This window comes from Sinocyclocheilus rhinocerous, unplaced genomic scaffold, assembly GCF_001515625.1.
Source record: "Sinocyclocheilus rhinocerous isolate Xijiao unplaced genomic scaffold, SAMN03320098_v1.1 scaffold160, whole genome shotgun sequence".
In the NCBI taxonomy this organism is placed as follows: Eukaryota; Metazoa; Chordata; class Actinopteri; order Cypriniformes; family Cyprinidae; genus Sinocyclocheilus; species Sinocyclocheilus rhinocerous.
Window position 1 is genome coordinate 396,733 of NW_015624563.1, and position 16,905 is coordinate 413,637.

Sequence of the window (16,905 nt, forward strand, 5' to 3'; positions counted from 1 at the left end):
GTTAACGCACTTACAGTCTGATACTCATTAACCCTTGAATTCTAGTCGTGTCCTGTTTTGGAAGTCCAAACAAAGTAGTTTCGCTTTCACAACGAAACACACAGCGACTCCACATCATGGCAGCGGCGGCGACAGCGACAGCAACAATAAAGTTACGCCTTCTTTCTTTGCGTGAACATTTGGGGGGATACTGTGAGCGTCAGGATGCTTCCATCCTTAAAATTTCAAAGACAGCGGTTTGTAAGAACAAGGTCAAGCTGCAGACATTGGGGACAACAAACCTACAGACCGGCAGAGGTCGAAAATAAATCTCCATTGACCGGGATGACCACCAACCCATTCAAATGTCACTCAACAACTGTAGGATGACATCAAGTGACCAGCAGCTGCGGTGAAGTGCCCTTCATCAATGAGAAGCAAGAGCCAGATTGAGGTTTGCAGAAGACCACAGAGATTCGACCTTCTCTGATGAGTCCAATTTTCAGCTTTGCCCAACACCTGGTCGTCTAATGGTTAGATGGGGACCTGGAGAGGCCTACAAGCCACAGTGTCTCGCACCCACTGTGAAATTTGGTGGAGGATCGGTGATGATCTGGGGGTTCTTCAGCATGGCTGGAATCGGGCATATTCGTCTTTGTGAAGGGCACATGAATCAGACCACGTACAAGGTTGTCCTGGAGGAAAACTTGCTTCCTTCTGCTCTGACAATGTTCACCAACTCTGAGGATTTTACCAGCAGGACAATGCTCCATGCTACAAAGCAAGGTTAATCAAGGTGTGGATGGAAGACTACCAGATCAAGACCCTGCATGATCAGCCCAATCTCCAGACCTGAACCAGGGGCATTGCCCCACCCACCACCACCACACACTTTAAAACAGAGATCATGATGCTCCCACAATTCTGAAAAGAAGACAACTAAACAAAATAACAATGTAATTTACTACAGGTTCTGATCAAATGTTAATTGTTGCAGTCTATTTAAAAATATTCAATATTCAACAAATTATTTTAAAAAATCAGTTTGAATGAATGATTCAATGACTCACTCCAAAACTTAATTGTTTAATTCCTAGATGAATCAATATTTTTTAACAGTCACCTACTGATTTTATATTGCAATTGATATAATATTAATTTGAAGCGTCAAGTCACTTTTAAAAGGTGATTTACTCTGTTTTGATCATTATGGATGAAATCAGTGTTTATATCTAAACTATAAACTTTTGTCCCCTTACTTCTCTCATTATTTGAATATTTGTAACACAGAAATAATGATACTGTGTGGTTGAAGTTTGTGAACTTGTTTCATACCTGCTGTTCTCTCTGGGTCAGCGGCAGTGTGAATGCAGATATAGTGTGATCGTACTTGTCAAAGGTTTAATAGTCTAACGGAATCATTGTCATTTAGGAATAAGATTGCGTGAGTGATTGAATCGAGATCGTGATCTGGCAATTTAAATATATGAAACATAAAACGAGGGCTTCAAAGCAGCATTTAGTGGAACGAACATGTAAGGTAAGCGGTAGGCTTCACAGCCAGTAGCGCAGACTGCTTTTTATCATGGACTGACAAATTTCTAATACTTGGAAGACAAATCACAAGTTATTAAACACATTTTATTTGGAAAGTGAAACATGTTCCATCTTCAAAAATATCATAGGCTTTTTGAGAAAGTTTCTAATTATTACGAGAAACTAAGTCATTATTACGAGAAAGTTTCTCGTTATTATGACTTACAGAATCATATTTTTTCTGAACTGTGGCGGAAACGGGCTTCCACACCATAGTACTCAACAACGAGAAAAAATAAATAAATAAAAAAACAGAGAAAACCTTTAATATACTTATTTGTTCTTGAAATGTAAGATCTTTGGCTTGTAAAAATCAACTGCCACAGCTTGAAATAGAAGACACAAGGAGTGATGAGAAAGGGCATTGCAACCTCTGCTGTACTCACTTGATGTGACTGACTCAGAAAAAGGCCTGATCTGTGACTGTCCTGGAGTCACGTGATCACATTTGCTGTTGAGAGCACAATATTAACAAAAATGGATGCCCATTAACAACATAAATTAATTTGAACTAGATTTGTAAAAAAAAAAAAATGATATTCTGGTTGCTGGATATGACTTGGACCCCTCTTTCAGAATAAGTTTGCGGGATTTCATGGGATGAAATTCCTGTAGGTAGCCTATTTGTAAGAGAGAATTCCACAGGAGATACCAAATGAGCAGCTTTTGTCTTGGAAGCCAAAAACTCCCTCTTTTCCAAAGAGTACGAAATAAGGATAAATGTTGTTATACACACTAGCATAATTAAACAGGAACGTGTCCAGAATATATATGCAAATGTTCTTGTTCCTTTGTGAATACACAATTAAGACCCAGGAGATGGAAAGGAAGGGAAGAGTAGAAGAGTTTTCTTTAGTAGTCCTACCATGGAGCTTAATCTTTATTCAAATGTTTCATTTAATGTGCAGTGATCATCTGCTAGGATATGTAATCATATAGTCAGTCTTGCACACTAGAAGCATTATATTAAATGCTCCTTCTATGGGATAAATAAAGTTTATTTTAAGCTATCTAGACAGATAGCAGTAAATGAGCAACTAATCGACTAAATGAATATATATAGCCTACCTTCCTGAGAAATGTTACATGTAACTGGTTTACAAATGACGATGTCAAGAATTCTAGCCATTTTGCTTACTTCAAACTCACAGTCCCAATCTAAACCCCACCTTCTAAAAACATTTCATCCAATGCTATGTCACCAAACCTGATAGTGAAAAAGGATTGACGTTTATGATTGGCTATAGTTCCCTGACTGGCTAAAAAGCTTTTTTCTGTTTACAGACATTTACCATTTTTCCTACCACTTACAGTCTATGTTAACAAAAGTAACACAAAGTTTTGAAGTTTAAGTTTCTAATTCTTGTGAGAAACTCATTTCATAATGTGAAAGATTCTCGAAAGTTTCTCTGTTAAGTATTACGAGAATCACATTTTTTACTCATACGAAAATGAACCATGGTTTTACTATAAATAAAACCAAAAAACTATAGTTACTATAGTTAAATCATGGTAACATCTCCGGTTACTAACGTAACCTAGGTTCCCTGAGTAGGGAACGAGACATTGCGGACAGCGTAAGAGAAAGAGACACCTTTCTCTTCAAATCCTGAAGACTTATTCGCTCGCAATCGCCAATGGCGATCGAATGCGCGAAAAGGGGGCGGAAAAACGCCCCATATATAAGTGGCGCTAAGAAGCATTTCATCAGATTTGCTGCGTCCCAATTCACCTACTTATACTATACCCTAAAAGTATGTACTCTTTTTGTGAAGAAAAAGTACATACTTTTTTGAGTATGTAGCAGATTAGTAGGCAAGCTTTGGGACATACTACTTTATCATAACTTGTGCTGCATCCCAATTCGCATACTATCCATCCTACATAGTAGGGATGCTCCGATCCGCCTTTTTCGCCTCCCGATACCGATTCCGATACCTAGGGTTCGGTATTGGCCGATACCGATCCGATACCAGTGAAGTTTTTTTCCCTCATTTAAATAAATGTAGTTATGTTTTGATTTTGTGAGAATGCATTATTTTGAATCATGGGTTATATTTCTGAACTTGTTCAACTCTATTGCACTTATCAGTTCATGTGTGTAAGGCCAGCGTGCCAGCACGAGGCGTCGAATATGCTGGAATAGGCCTATATCAACTCATTCTGTGTTACTGTGTTTTCTCAGAGAATAAATTGATGAATGAGAGACAATTTATTGAAGCACGAGCTTTATTGCCACAACACAACGCAAAGAGGATAAGAGACCAGTTACATTGGTGCCGTGATCGGTCTTTTGAGCATCCGTGTCGGACGTGTGACGCCAGGAGGAACTCAGCGTTGGCGCGAGGCGGACATCCAAGCATCGGTGCACAGCGGACGTCGAAGGACTAGCGCGGAGCAGAGTTCAGAGCATCAACGCGGGGCGGAGCTTGGAAGTGAAGACGAGGTGGTTGCGTACACTACTGCACACGCATATATGAACATAAAACTGAGCATAATTAATGGATTGGGACCTTGATTATTCAAAAATTTGATTGATATGCACATTATCTGAAATATTTACTGTTTTGGATACGTTACTTTTATTGTTGTGGGTTGGTTGTTTATTTTTGGGTTCAGTAGTGTAAAAAAAAATAAAAAATGGAGAAATTTAACATGCTAGGCCTGGGTAGAGGGAGAGGTGTGTATCAAACTGATGTAACATTTTCTGTGGGTAGGGGGTTTTCCGGCTACCCACTAACTTCCACGCCACGGGTAAACTATCAAAATTGTGGGGAAACACATCCAATTAATCAGCCTGAGGGTAATGTGACAGAAGTGAATGAATTAAGGACTGCAACTGCAGAGGGCAGTATTTCTATGGATATGTTGGCCACTGTTGTGAAACAAATAGGTCAATCCATCAGTGAGAATATTGTATCTTGTCTGGAATCGAGAGCGGGACATGCTGGCAGCAGTGTTCCCTCTGAAATGCAAAATTTAATGGAGAAATTTTACATGCCAGGCCTGGGTAGAGGGAGAGGTGTGTATCAAACTGATGTAACATTTTCTGCTGGTAGGGGGTTTTCCGGCTACCCACTAACTTCCACGCCACGGGTAAACTATCAAATTTGTGGGGAAACACATCCAATTAATCAGCCTGAGGGTAATGTGACAGAAGTGAATGAATTAAGGACTGCAACTGCAGAGGGCAGTATTTCTATGGATATGTTGGCCACTGTTGTGAAACAAATAGGTCAATCCATCAGTGAGAATATTGTATCTTGTCTGGAATCGAGAGCGGGACATGCTGGCAGCAGTGTTCCCTCTGAAATGCAAAATTTGAAGCTGGTATTACAATCTGATGTTAAAGAGCCAGCATACTATCGTGGGGATGGTTCTGATAAATGCACAATATATGAATGGGTGGAATTGATGTCAGTATACTTGCGTAAACGTGAGTATAGCCAAGAATGTCAGGCTGATGAAGTTCTGAGCCGATTAATGGGGAGGGCACGTGATGTTGTTAAAATAGCCCTACGCAATTATGCTAAAACTGACTTAAGTGATGGCCCCGGACCTATTTTTAACATCCTGAAACAACATTTCGGCGACACAGTGTACTCTGCTATGCCTTTGGCTGATTTTTATGCTACCTTGCCCCTAAAAGGGGAGAGCCCATTTGACTATTGGATAAGGTTAAATAGGGCAATGGATGTAGCAGAGGACTGTTTGAAAAGACAAGGGAAGAAACTTGATAATCCATCTCAGGAAGTAACAGTCATGTTTGTTAGACATTGCCCAGACCCCCATTTGCAGCTGATTTTCAGATGTAAACCTCAGCAACACTGGACAGCTGCCGAAGTGCAAGAAAGGCTGGGTGAATTTCAAAGAGAAACCAAATATACCTGAAATCAGTTGTCATGCTTAGTTCAAAAACAAGAAACCGTAATGCAAACCTTACCTTCTGTTCACGATGAGGTTAGCGATGGTGAGGTTGCTGCAGCCAAAAGTAACGCTCCTCAAGTTCAGCAGTCCTTTGCTTGCAGTTCCGTTGAATCTTTGGAGCGCCTGATTACACGATTGGAACATGTGTTGGAAAGGGTTCCAAGTGGTCCGACAAAACCTACAGAAAAACCTTTTCGACCGAGGCCCAAAAATAGAGGGGATGGACGGGGGGCGTGTAAGGTTTGTGGGGACTTTAACCATTCCACCTCTTACCATTGTCGGGCAAATGGGCTCTGTTTTGTATGCTATACCCCAAATCACACACGTTTTGAGTGCCCAAATACTGTTGCTGATGGACATGCCGGGAACTCGCCGGCAGCATGCCCCCCTGGCCGGCAGGGAAACTAAAAGGCCCGCATGTGGTGGGGGGGGATGCTGGGCCTTGTGAAGCTCCCCAAGTATTTGATGTCGATCTAGAATCATTATACTCTACTGTGTGTGAGGAAATTGACCAAAACATGACTGTGATAGTTCAAAATACACAAAAACTGTCAATGCATGAGGGATTGTTTTATACTGACGTTTTGTTAGAGAACACATTGACTGTTAAAGGTATGATTGATTGTGGTTCCATGGCTTGCACTTTGAGTCCTGTGGTTGTGTCTAAATTACAGGATGCTGGCGTAGCCTTGAATGGTTCTGTGACTCCATCTGACGTAGTACTGGTCGGCTGTGGGGGGTCAAAAACAAAACCAGTCGGTATGTGTGACATAAACATGACTGTTTATGGGTGTGTTGTTCAGGTTCCGACCTTAATCGTAGACGGCCAAGTTGATGAACTCATTGTGGGCAGTAACGTGATAAAACACCTGATCAAAGAGTTGAAAAAGCAGGGAAAAGTGATGGAAAAAATGACATCCGATGTGAATATAAATTCTGAGGATAGCAAACTTATTCAGTTACTGGCTAATGTTGAGAGGTGGAACGGAACAGTTGTCCCAGAAAAGGTTGGAACAGTTAAACTGAAAAATTCAGTAACACTTGAACCTCTACAGGAGCATTTAGTCTGGGCAAAACTCTCTAATCTAAACAATTTGTCAGCTGGCAGTGCCATCATTGCAGAGCCATGCAGAGCCCGCTCAAGACCCAGAAATGTCCTGATTGGTCGTACAGTGGCGAGGTTGTGGGCCGATGGATGGGTGCCTGTTAAGGTAATTAACCCCTCGCCAGTGTCCATCACTCTCAGACGTAATGCAAAGTTGGCTGACATTTATCCATGTTTGGCACTGGAAGATTTTGACCCTGATGCGTGTGTCACAAATGTAGGGTTGTCATGCTCAATCAGACAACATGCCAACAATGTAGAGTTTCCGGACAATTCAAGTGCTGGCAGTTTGTCTGATATCAGTGTACCCAAGAAAGACTGTGAGTTCCGTGACAGGTTAGGAAACCTGGGGCTTGCAGACATTGATTTGAGCTCCTGTCAGTTGTCTAAAGAATGGAAAGAAAAACTTGTTGATCTAATTGCAAAGTACGAATGTATCTTTTCTAGACATAAACTTGATTGTGGCAAGGCTGAGGGCTATGTACATCGGATAAGGCTGAGTGATGAGCGTCCATTTAGGCTGCCATACAGACGGCTTCCACCTAATCAGTACGATAAACTCAGGCAAGCTTTGGACGAAATGGAGGAGAGGGAAATTATTAGAAGATCCAGTAGTGAGTATGCTTCCCCTCTTGTTATTGTTTGGAAGAGAAATGGAGATTTAAGGCTTTGCACTGATTTTAGGTGGCTCAATACTTGAACTGTAAAGGATGCTCATCCACTGCCACATCAAGCCGATGCTTTAGCTGCGCTGGGTGGCAATGTTTTTTTTTCTACTATGGATCTGACATCTGGTTACTACAATGTTGAAGTACATGAGGAAGACCGCAAATACACTGCTTTCACATCCCCTTTTGGGTTATATGAGTATAACCACCTTCCTCAGGGACTTTGTAACAGTCCAGCGACTTTTATGAGAATGATGCTCGGAATTTTTGGAGACCAAAATTTCCTGAGTCTTCTCTGTTACTTAGATGATGTGCTTGTCTTTGCTCCGAATGAAGAGTTGGGTTTAAAGAGATTGGAGTTGGTTTTTGAGCGCCTGAAATCTCATAATTTGAAATTAGCTCCAAGGAAATGTCATTTTATGCAAGGGTCTGTGAAGTTCCTTGGTCATGTGGTCAGCGAGGGGGGTGTGGCCTCAGACCCTGATAAAATCAAGGTGATTATTGAAATGAATGAGTCAGACCTTATGGATGAGAAAACTGGTGCCCCATCTCAACAGAAGATACGTTCTTTTCTTGGGATGGTTGTATATTACCAGCAGTTTATAGAACAGTGTTCAGTAATTGCAAGGCCACTTTTCCAGTTGATTGCTGGTCCTAAGGGTCAGAAATCGAAAAAGGGTAAGAAGACCATGACGAAAAGATCACTCACTGCAGGGGATTGGACTGATGATTGCAGGCAGGCATTTAGTCGTCTTAAGCAAGCCCTGATTGACTGTGTTTTGTTGGCTCATCCAGATTTCAACAGGCCATTTTTAGTTTCAGTGGATGCTTCCAGTAGTGGCCTGGGTGCCGTACTTTCACAAGTGCCAGAGAATGGGGATACAGCAAGGCCAGTTTATTTCGCCAGTAAGTCACTTTCGTTTGCCCAGTCAAAATATCCAGCGCATCGGCTAGAATTTTTTGCATTGAAGTGGGCTGTATGTGACAAATTTAGTCACTGGTTGAGAGGTCGGCCCTTCACAGTATGGACCGATAACAACCCACTGACATATATTTTGACAAAGCCGAAACTGGATGCTTGCGAGCACAGGTGGGTTGCCAAGTTGGCTCCATATCAGTTTGATATTAGGTACATAGCTGGTTCAAGGAATGTTGTTGCAGATGCTCTTAGCAGAGAGCCTTTTGTGAAGCAGAGCGCCTTGCATCGTCTTACTAGGGTACCTTATAACTCACTGTTGAAGGAGGCAGCAGCAGTCCAGGGGGAACAAGTGCAAGAAGTTTTCAGATGGTCTGCGCACCCTTTTGAGCCTGGCACTGGTATTGAGCCAACTCATGCTATGTTGGTAGTAAATTCCCAAACACCTGTAAGTGAACCATCTGGTTCTTGGTCTGCGATGGAAGTGTCTGCAGTCATGGAGGCAAAGAGGTCTAATGTGGTTACCCCACATTGTGACCTTTTGTTACCACAGTTGATTCACCACATTGTGCCCACAGATCAACCAAAACTGAAAGGCCTGTCCCACGAACAGTTGGCGGAGAGGCAGCAGACTGACGGCATATTGGCTAGAGTGATTTCTTATGTGGAGAGGGGTAAGAAACCCTCTAGTCGCGAGTGTAAACGGGAGCCAGTGGAAGTTGTAAGGCTGCTCAGATCCTGGAATAAATTTGTGATGAGAGCAGGGATACTTTACAGAGTTTCGAAGGATGTAGTGTCAAAGAAAAAGACGTTCCAGTATGTTGTCCCAAAACTGTTGGTGGGGACCGTGTTAAGGGGGGTTCATGATGATGCTGGTCATCAGGGCCAACAAAGGACATTGTATCTGGTGAGACAACGTTTTTTTTGGCATAAACTTGAGAAGGATGTGAGAGATTATGTCAAATGTTGTAAGAGGTGTGTCTATGGTAAATCTCCTGAGCCAGAGGCTAGAGCTCCTCTTGACAACATTGTCACATCTGAACCCTTGGAGCTTGTGTGTGTTGACTTTTGATCAGCTGAGGACTGCAAGAATAAGTCAGTAGATGTTCTTGTTGTCACTGACCATTTTACAAAGTTAGCACATGCTTTTCATTGCCCAAATCAGTCGGCCAAAGCTGTTGCCAAACTGTTATGGAACAACTTTTTTTGTATATATGGTTTCCCCAAACGAATTCACTCCGATCAAGGAGCAAATTTTGAAAGCGCATTAATTTCTGAGCTATTGTCTGTTGCAAGTGTGGAAAAGTCACACACCACTCCGTATCACCCGATGGGCAATGGAGGGGTGGAAAGATTTAATAGGACTCTCGGAAACATGATTCGTGCGCTGCCCCCTGCAGCAAAGCAAAGGTGGCCTCGGATGCTCAAATCGCTGACATTTGCGTACAATTGTACAATCCACGAAACTACTGGATATGCACCTTTTCAATTGATGTTTGGCAGGACTCCAAGACTCCCTGTTGATGTGGTGTTTGGGTCAGTCTTGCGAGACAATGATGTTGTCGACTATGATGAGTATGTCAGGGATTTACTAAAAGACCTCAAACAAGCGGTGACAATTGCGAGGATGACTGCTGGAAAACAACTGAAAAGACACACTGCTCTTTATAACAGAAAGATTAAGGGTGCTCCGGTAGATGTTGGGGACAGGGTTCTGTTAGCGAATAAGGGAGAGCGCGGGAAACGAAAATTGTCTGACCGCTGGGAGAACAGTCTGTACATTGTAGTTGACAAAAATGCTGAAACCAATACTTTCAAAATAGAGAATTCTTCCACAGGCAAAGTGAAGATTGTTCATCGTAACTTGATCATGCCTGTAAATTTTCTGCCTCTTCCCGATGATGTTGCAGAGGGACCCTTGAGTGCGGAAGAGTGTGTTGGGGGTGAAGAAACCCAAACTCTAGTACACTTACCTCAGCCTGCAGCTGATGAGAGAACTGTAGCATGGGTCTCAGAGCTTGAATGTTCAAGAGGTCCTGAAAAGGGGCCAGAGATGTTGGAGGAAGAGGTTGGTAGACAAGGAACGACGGGGAGTCATGATGGTTCTAGTGACTCAGTTGTATTGGCTGTGTTGGAAGACTCCGTTAGGCTTCCATATTCAATTGGCAATGAAGTTGATCTGGACACGAATTCAAATTTGAACACATTGGATAGGCTATCATCAGATGTTGATTGTCAAAGTGATGCAGCTACTGTGATGACAGTTCAGTCTGTTAACCAAAATGATGTTGGAGGTTTAATGACTTCAGTTAGATCAAGAGCGGGAAGGATTATCAGACCAGTGGTGAGGTTTATTGAAACAATGCAAGTACAAAGAGTAGACAACCGAGTTAATGCACCTATGTGGATATAATTGTGGATCTATTTTGTTTTTCTTTTTTTCTTCCTCTTCTTTTCATTTTCTCCAGTTTGTTATCTTTCTATTTTGTACATTGGATTTGTGATTGTATTTGGTTTGTATACCAATATGTGTTTACTAGGAATGCTGTTATGTTGATTGAGTATACTAAACATGTAACAGGCATGTTGACCTATGAGTTTGGAGGGGCGTAGCTAACCTCTCCTTCCTCTAATTCTTCGTAAGAATAGTCTATGAACTGGAATATTCATCAGCATTTTTTTGAGAGGATGAGTATTTACATTGCATTCCATTCCATTTCATTTTTTTTTTTTTCTTGTTTTTTTGTGTGGTGTTTTTGTTTTGTTTCTTTCTTTATATATATATATATATATATATATATAAAGAAATAAATACATATTTTTATAACATTATAAAGGAGAAAAGAAAGGCTAAATGAACAATGACAAACTATTTTGGTTTGATCCAGACTCACATTAACCCTCACATAAGATATCTAAATGAGGACTATTAAAAACTTGTTTCTCTCTCTCTCCCTCCCAAAAGATTTGTGTGTACATTAAATGCAACTTATATTGTATGCATGGTGCACATCATCAGTTTGTGCATTCCCAATTGAACAATGACCTTGCTAACACTATGTTATATAGTTCTGTTGTGAATTCTGATGTTCTTTGTACCTGAGTATTAGTTACGGATGTTGTATGACGCCATGATATTTTATTTTTGTTTATTTGCAAGTGGAGTTCAGAAGGGGAGAATGTAACAGAGTTGTACATATATATTGTGTGTCTCCACTTGCTAAGAAGGTTAAATAATCACACTGGAGGATGATTGGACAGAACAAGGGTTTACAGGGCTTCCTATTGGCTGGCTGGTTCTTTGTGCTGTGTGCGCCCTCTATTGCACTTATCAGTTCATGTGTGTAAGGCCAGCGGTAAGTCGTGTGATTGATAGCTCTGTAATTCTGGCTGTAATTGTCTGTCAATGAAAAGTGTGATATATTAAGAGCAACAACATATATATATTCAATATCGAGAAAAGTGTTGGATGTTTGTGAAGAGTGAAAATTGTGTGTTTTATTATAGCGCCAGCACGAGGCGTCGAATATGCTGGAATAGGCCTATATCAACTCACTCTGTGTTACTGTGTTTTCTCAGTGAATAAATTGATGAATGAGAGACGATTTATTGAAGCACGAGCTTTATTGCCACAACACAACGCAAAGAGGATAAGAGACCAGTTACATTTACTTACGCAGTACATTGCGTGCGGGTTGTAATCTAAAGCGTTACCCTTGTTTCATACCTGCTGTTCTCTCTGGGTCAGCGGCAGTGTGAATGCAGATATAGTGTGATCGTACTTGTCAAAGGTTTAATAGTCTAGCAGAATCATTGTCATTTAGGAATAAGATTGCGTGAGTGATTGAATCGAGATCGTGATCTGGCTATTTAAATATATGAAACATAAAACGAGGGCTTCAAAGCAGCATTTAGTGGAATGAACATGTAAGGTAAGCGGTAGACTTCAGAGCCAGTAGCGCAGACTGCTTTTTATCATGGACTGACAAATTTCTAATACTTGGAAGACAAATCACAAGTTATTAAACACATTTTATTTGGAAAGTGAAACATGTTCCATCTTCAAAAATATCATAGGCTTTTGACAAAAAGTTTAAAGGGGACATCAAATAAAATTTTCAATTATTTTGCCTTTTTTTTCCCACTTAGTTAGGTTTCTGGCATGTCTGCCAGCTCAGAAACGCTGAAAAGAAAACACACTGTCACTGTCATCCAGTGAGCTGTTTCAATTTGCAGCTGGTTTCTGCGTAAATAGCTAGCTACTTAAATAAGACCAACTCTAAGCCATATACGGAATCCAAGGCAGCAATTCAGCGTCTTGTATCGACACGCCCCACATAAGAGAGGGGCGGGGTGAGCAGTAGCTCATTATCATTTAAAGAGACATGCACCGAAACGAGTTGCTATGAACAGAGCTGTTTTTGACAAGGTAAAGAGGGTGTTTTACACAACCATTGAGGAATTTTAACCAAAGTATGTTTCAGACATTTCATGAAGACCCTAAAGAATCATACCAACTTGTGTAAAATGGGCATCCCATGTCCCCTCCTTTAAGCTTCCAAAGCCCCCCACACTCACAACGCCACTGACCTAAACCCCATTGAAAACTTCTGTAATGTGATCAAGACGAAGATGGATCGTCACAAGCCATCAAACAAAGCCGAGCTGCTTGAATTTTTGCGCCAGGAGTGGCAGAAAGTCACCCAACAGCAATGACTTGGTGGAGAGCATCCCATAAATGACTATATGTTTATTTGGAATTTGGAAGAAATGTTGTCAGTAGTTTATAAAATAAAACAAACCCATGTTCCCTCCTTTAAGCTTCCAAAGCCCCCCACACTCACAACGCCACTGACCTAAACCCCATTGAAAACTTCTGTAATGTGATCAAGACGAAGATGGATCGTCACAAGCCATCAAACAAAGCCGAGCTGCTTGAATTTTTGCGCCAGGAGTGGCAGAAAGTCACCCAACAGCAATGACTTGGTGGAGAGCATCCCATAAATGACTATATGTTTATTTGGAATTTGGAAGAAATGTTGTCAGTAGTTTATAAAATAAAACAAAAATGTTCTTTTTACTCAAACACATACCTATAAATAGTAAAACCAGAGAAACTGATTTTACAGTGGTCTCTTATAATTTTTTTTCCAGAGCTGTAGGCCTACCTTATATACCAGACAAATATCCAGCAGACATTAGGTATTTATTCACACTTTGACTATCCCATTATACAGTATAGTGATATGCTTCATTTTTGAGGTGCCTGAGGCAAATGAAGGTTTGCGAGACCGTTAAAAACAGCATCTTCTTCAATGGATTTAACACACATTCTTTTCCATTGAGAGGATGTGTAAATTGTTCAAACATGTCTGGCCCATACTGTTTCTTAGCCATGTGTGGAGGTGCCTCAAATCTGGACTAGTCAAATCTCATGAGCGAAGGGGGATTGTTTAGTTTTTATACACTTTGTCTTTTTCATTTATTTAGTTTCCTTCAATTAAATTGCTGCAGTGTGCATATAAACATAATAAAGAATTTTTGTCTGAAGCTTTAAAGCAGTAAATAAAATCTGGGGCTATAGAAGAAGCATTTGGAGCTGTAGCCCAAAAGCCAGGGTCTAGTCACACCCCTGTTCGCCCCTTTACGGAAAACACAAACTAATAACAATAGTCTACACTGTTGCAGCTCAAAACGCATAAATTGTTTCCTGTAGACTCTACAGGAAACAATTTATGCGTTTTGAGCTGCAACATTAAACACAATTGAATCCAATTATGTTTGCAGTACTGTTTGCTGAACGCTAGCTTGATTTTAGCTAATCATAACAAAATAAGTTCAGATGCAATTGACACTGCAGATCTACTCTTGTGCAAACTAGCATTGTGTCAGTTACGGTATGATAACCATTAAATAGTTAACCACATGATTATGATCTCCTTTTCACCATTTAAAACATGTGCTTTTTATTGCACATCCATTATGTAATATTAAGTTTTCCGTTACACCAAAAAATGGTTATTTTAAGGATTAGGTACTTTTAAGAATGATGCATTAATCGTTTTCAATAAAGAGTTTGGGATGTGGGAGAATTTGGGATGTGCAAAAATGACTCCCTTAAAAAATCTTATTCATGGTTTCTCGTGTCTATGAACTAAGCTCTTGAGCAAGTCTTTGAGACACCATCCAAAACCATCTTACCAGACAGGAAATGTACCTTCTATTATAGACTATTTCCATCCAGGGTATGAAATGGTACAGACTGCGTAGGCGATACTTATGTCACTATTACTAACTGCCAGACACTTAATAAGTTCAAAGGTGCTCTACATTCACCAAGTTTCTAAATGTAAGTTAATTGTTGATATGTATTATTGGTCGAATTCTTATATGTTCTGCTCTGCTCTAAACTGATTGTTTAGATTTGTTGTAGTCAAACAAAGCAGTGACATGTGGATCCTCAGCCTGAAGTCAGTGTAGTTCATTGAAACAGGAAGTATGGTTCTCCAGTCATGGTGGAAAATGGGGGTGGAAATCAAAATACAGCAGACGGTATAACATCCAAGCATACACAGCCTGGGCAGAGACACGTGGGATGAGAAAAAACAAAGACTTCATGAAAGACATGTGCCATGTCACGTCTTTTGACCAAAACACAACGATTTACTGTAAAAAGATTTGGTTTTGAAAAGTTGTGGCTCTCAAATTGAAGTAGTATGACAGAATCCGCTGACATAGCTGTGGTGTAATAATACAGTATTACAGATATTTTTACAGAATGTAACATACAGAACAAACAGTGCAAACAGTCATGATGTTTTTTTGTGGGCGGAGCCTATCTGGTGGCAGAAAATGACTGTTTTAATGTAGCAGTCTATGCAAGCCAAGGAATAAAAGAATTAAAAAAAAAGTAATTTTGAGTTTATATTTCAAAATTCTGATTATATCTCACAATTCTGGTAAGAAAAATCAACTCGTCATTCTTTCTTTTTAGTTTATAATCCAACGCTTCTGGCTTTTTTCCCTCAGAATTGATAAACTCGCAATTGTTGACTTGAATAAAGTTATAAAGTCCGAACTAGGAGATATAAACTTATAGGTAAATGTTATGTAAAATGTTATAGGTTTAAATAGTATTTCATGCTTTAACTGTAGGGCTAATACAATATGTCCCCTATGTAAATATTATGTAGACCTATTGTTTAAATCAAATTTGTGCTTTAAAAGTATGGTAATCATAGCAGGTTTCATCCAAAGTCTGTCCGTTTAAACGTCTGTGTTTAGCGTCAAATGGCGTCTTTGATGACAGTATTATATAAAATTGATTTTCATTCCGATTCGGACATCCAAAGGCAGAACAATACAAGAAATACACGTTTCCCTCCACTCAGGGGCGCCGCTAAGGGGGGGAAAGTTAGGACGATTCTAAGGGCCCACGCACTTTTGGGGCCCCCAGAGATCTGTTTTATTAGTAGTAACAGTAGTAGTAGTAATGTAATAGAAATTATAAATGTATCTACCAAAGAGTTACAAATAAAACAAAATTACGGCTTATTTCTGCATTTCCAGCAAAATTATCTCTCCCCATTCATTGCATGGTTTCGTCCCGTCCTATGTAGCCTAGAGTCACTGAGTGAGATCAGGTGGTAAACTATCAAATTAGAGATGTCTTCGAGTTTGAGGGGGGGGGATCAAACCGAGCCAGACGATTTGGTCGGTCACACTTTTAAACACATTTTAGTTTTGCTATAGAAAATCTACAACATCACACTCTGATTACATAGAGCAGCAGCAGGAAGGCGTGAGGTTGTCATAGCAACCAGATACACTGCACGCGAATTACGGCTGTGCTTCTAGTGTGGTACAGAAAGTCTATGTCCATAAAACAGGTTCTGAATGAATTATGTTACTGATACCTAATGGTCAAAAGCAGTAGCAAAAGTAATAGTTCAATATTATTAAATTGCAGACAAAGATTTTGAATAGGTTGGCTTGTACACTATATTGCCAAAAGTATTGGGAAACCCCCTTCTAATTAACAGGTTTTTACTTTAATTTCCATGAGTACAAATCTTAATGTTTAAGCATATAATGATATTCTAGGGAATTGTGGGGTCTCCCAATACTTTGGGCAATATAGTGTATGTTTGGTGCAGTAGGGGGCTCAACCTCATATTCTTTCATAGGGCCCAAAATTGCTAGCGGCGCCCCTGCCTCCACTTGTTCCCAGTGTTTTTCTGCCACCACAATGCGCGCACAGCTGCAAGTGATGTAACTGTGACATCTATTCCAAATTGGTCTATACATAAACTTAGATTGTAAGAAAAAAAGAAAAAATAATAATAATTCAGTAAGGCTTTTTTGTTGAAATTATCTACTTAAAGCTGCACTATAAAACCAATAAAATTTAATGTTACTTGCTATTTAATGTCAGATGTGCTTCGACACTGCTGTTCTTTACAGATCACTGTGCTTACCTGTAATCACCACAGTTCCCTTTCAGTCGGTCAATCTCGACGTCACGTCGGATGACCGACGAATTGGGATCTCGCTTAGAGAGACCAATCTACTTCGAGTTTCTGGGTTGTGCGATGTCCACTATGGTGGTCCAGGAGCACCATTTCCGGCTGTGTCTGGCTGACATGTGCGAGACGGACAAGACACGATTCTTGAACGCCCCCGTGTCCCAGACCGGCCTTTTCGGCGACACGGTG

The 16,905-nt window shown here is 40.5% G+C and overlaps 2 protein-coding genes across 2 annotated transcripts in view; one reads left to right on the forward strand and one right to left on the reverse strand.

Moving 5' to 3' along the window:
* LOC107743173 (SH3 domain-binding protein 2-like) overlaps window positions 1-5,778 on the reverse strand; it is a 46,177-nt gene extending 40,399 nt beyond the window's left edge. The window contains exons 1-2 of the mRNA XM_016556309.1: window positions 5,761-5,778; window positions 5,519-5,625 (exon numbers count right to left, since the gene is read on the reverse strand). Of these exons, the coding sequence (XP_016411795.1) occupies window positions 5,519-5,625; window positions 5,761-5,778 (125 nt within the window). The remainder of the gene's footprint in view (window positions 1-5,518; window positions 5,626-5,760) is intronic.
* An 11,013-nt stretch (window positions 5,779-16,791) lies between these two features.
* The window catches only part of LOC107743181 (dentin sialophosphoprotein-like), a 15,951-nt gene continuing 15,837 nt past the window's right edge, over window positions 16,792-16,905 (forward strand). The window contains exon 1 of the mRNA XM_016556323.1: window positions 16,792-16,902. Within this exon, the coding sequence (XP_016411809.1) occupies window positions 16,792-16,902 (111 nt within the window). The remainder of the gene's footprint in view (window positions 16,903-16,905) is intronic.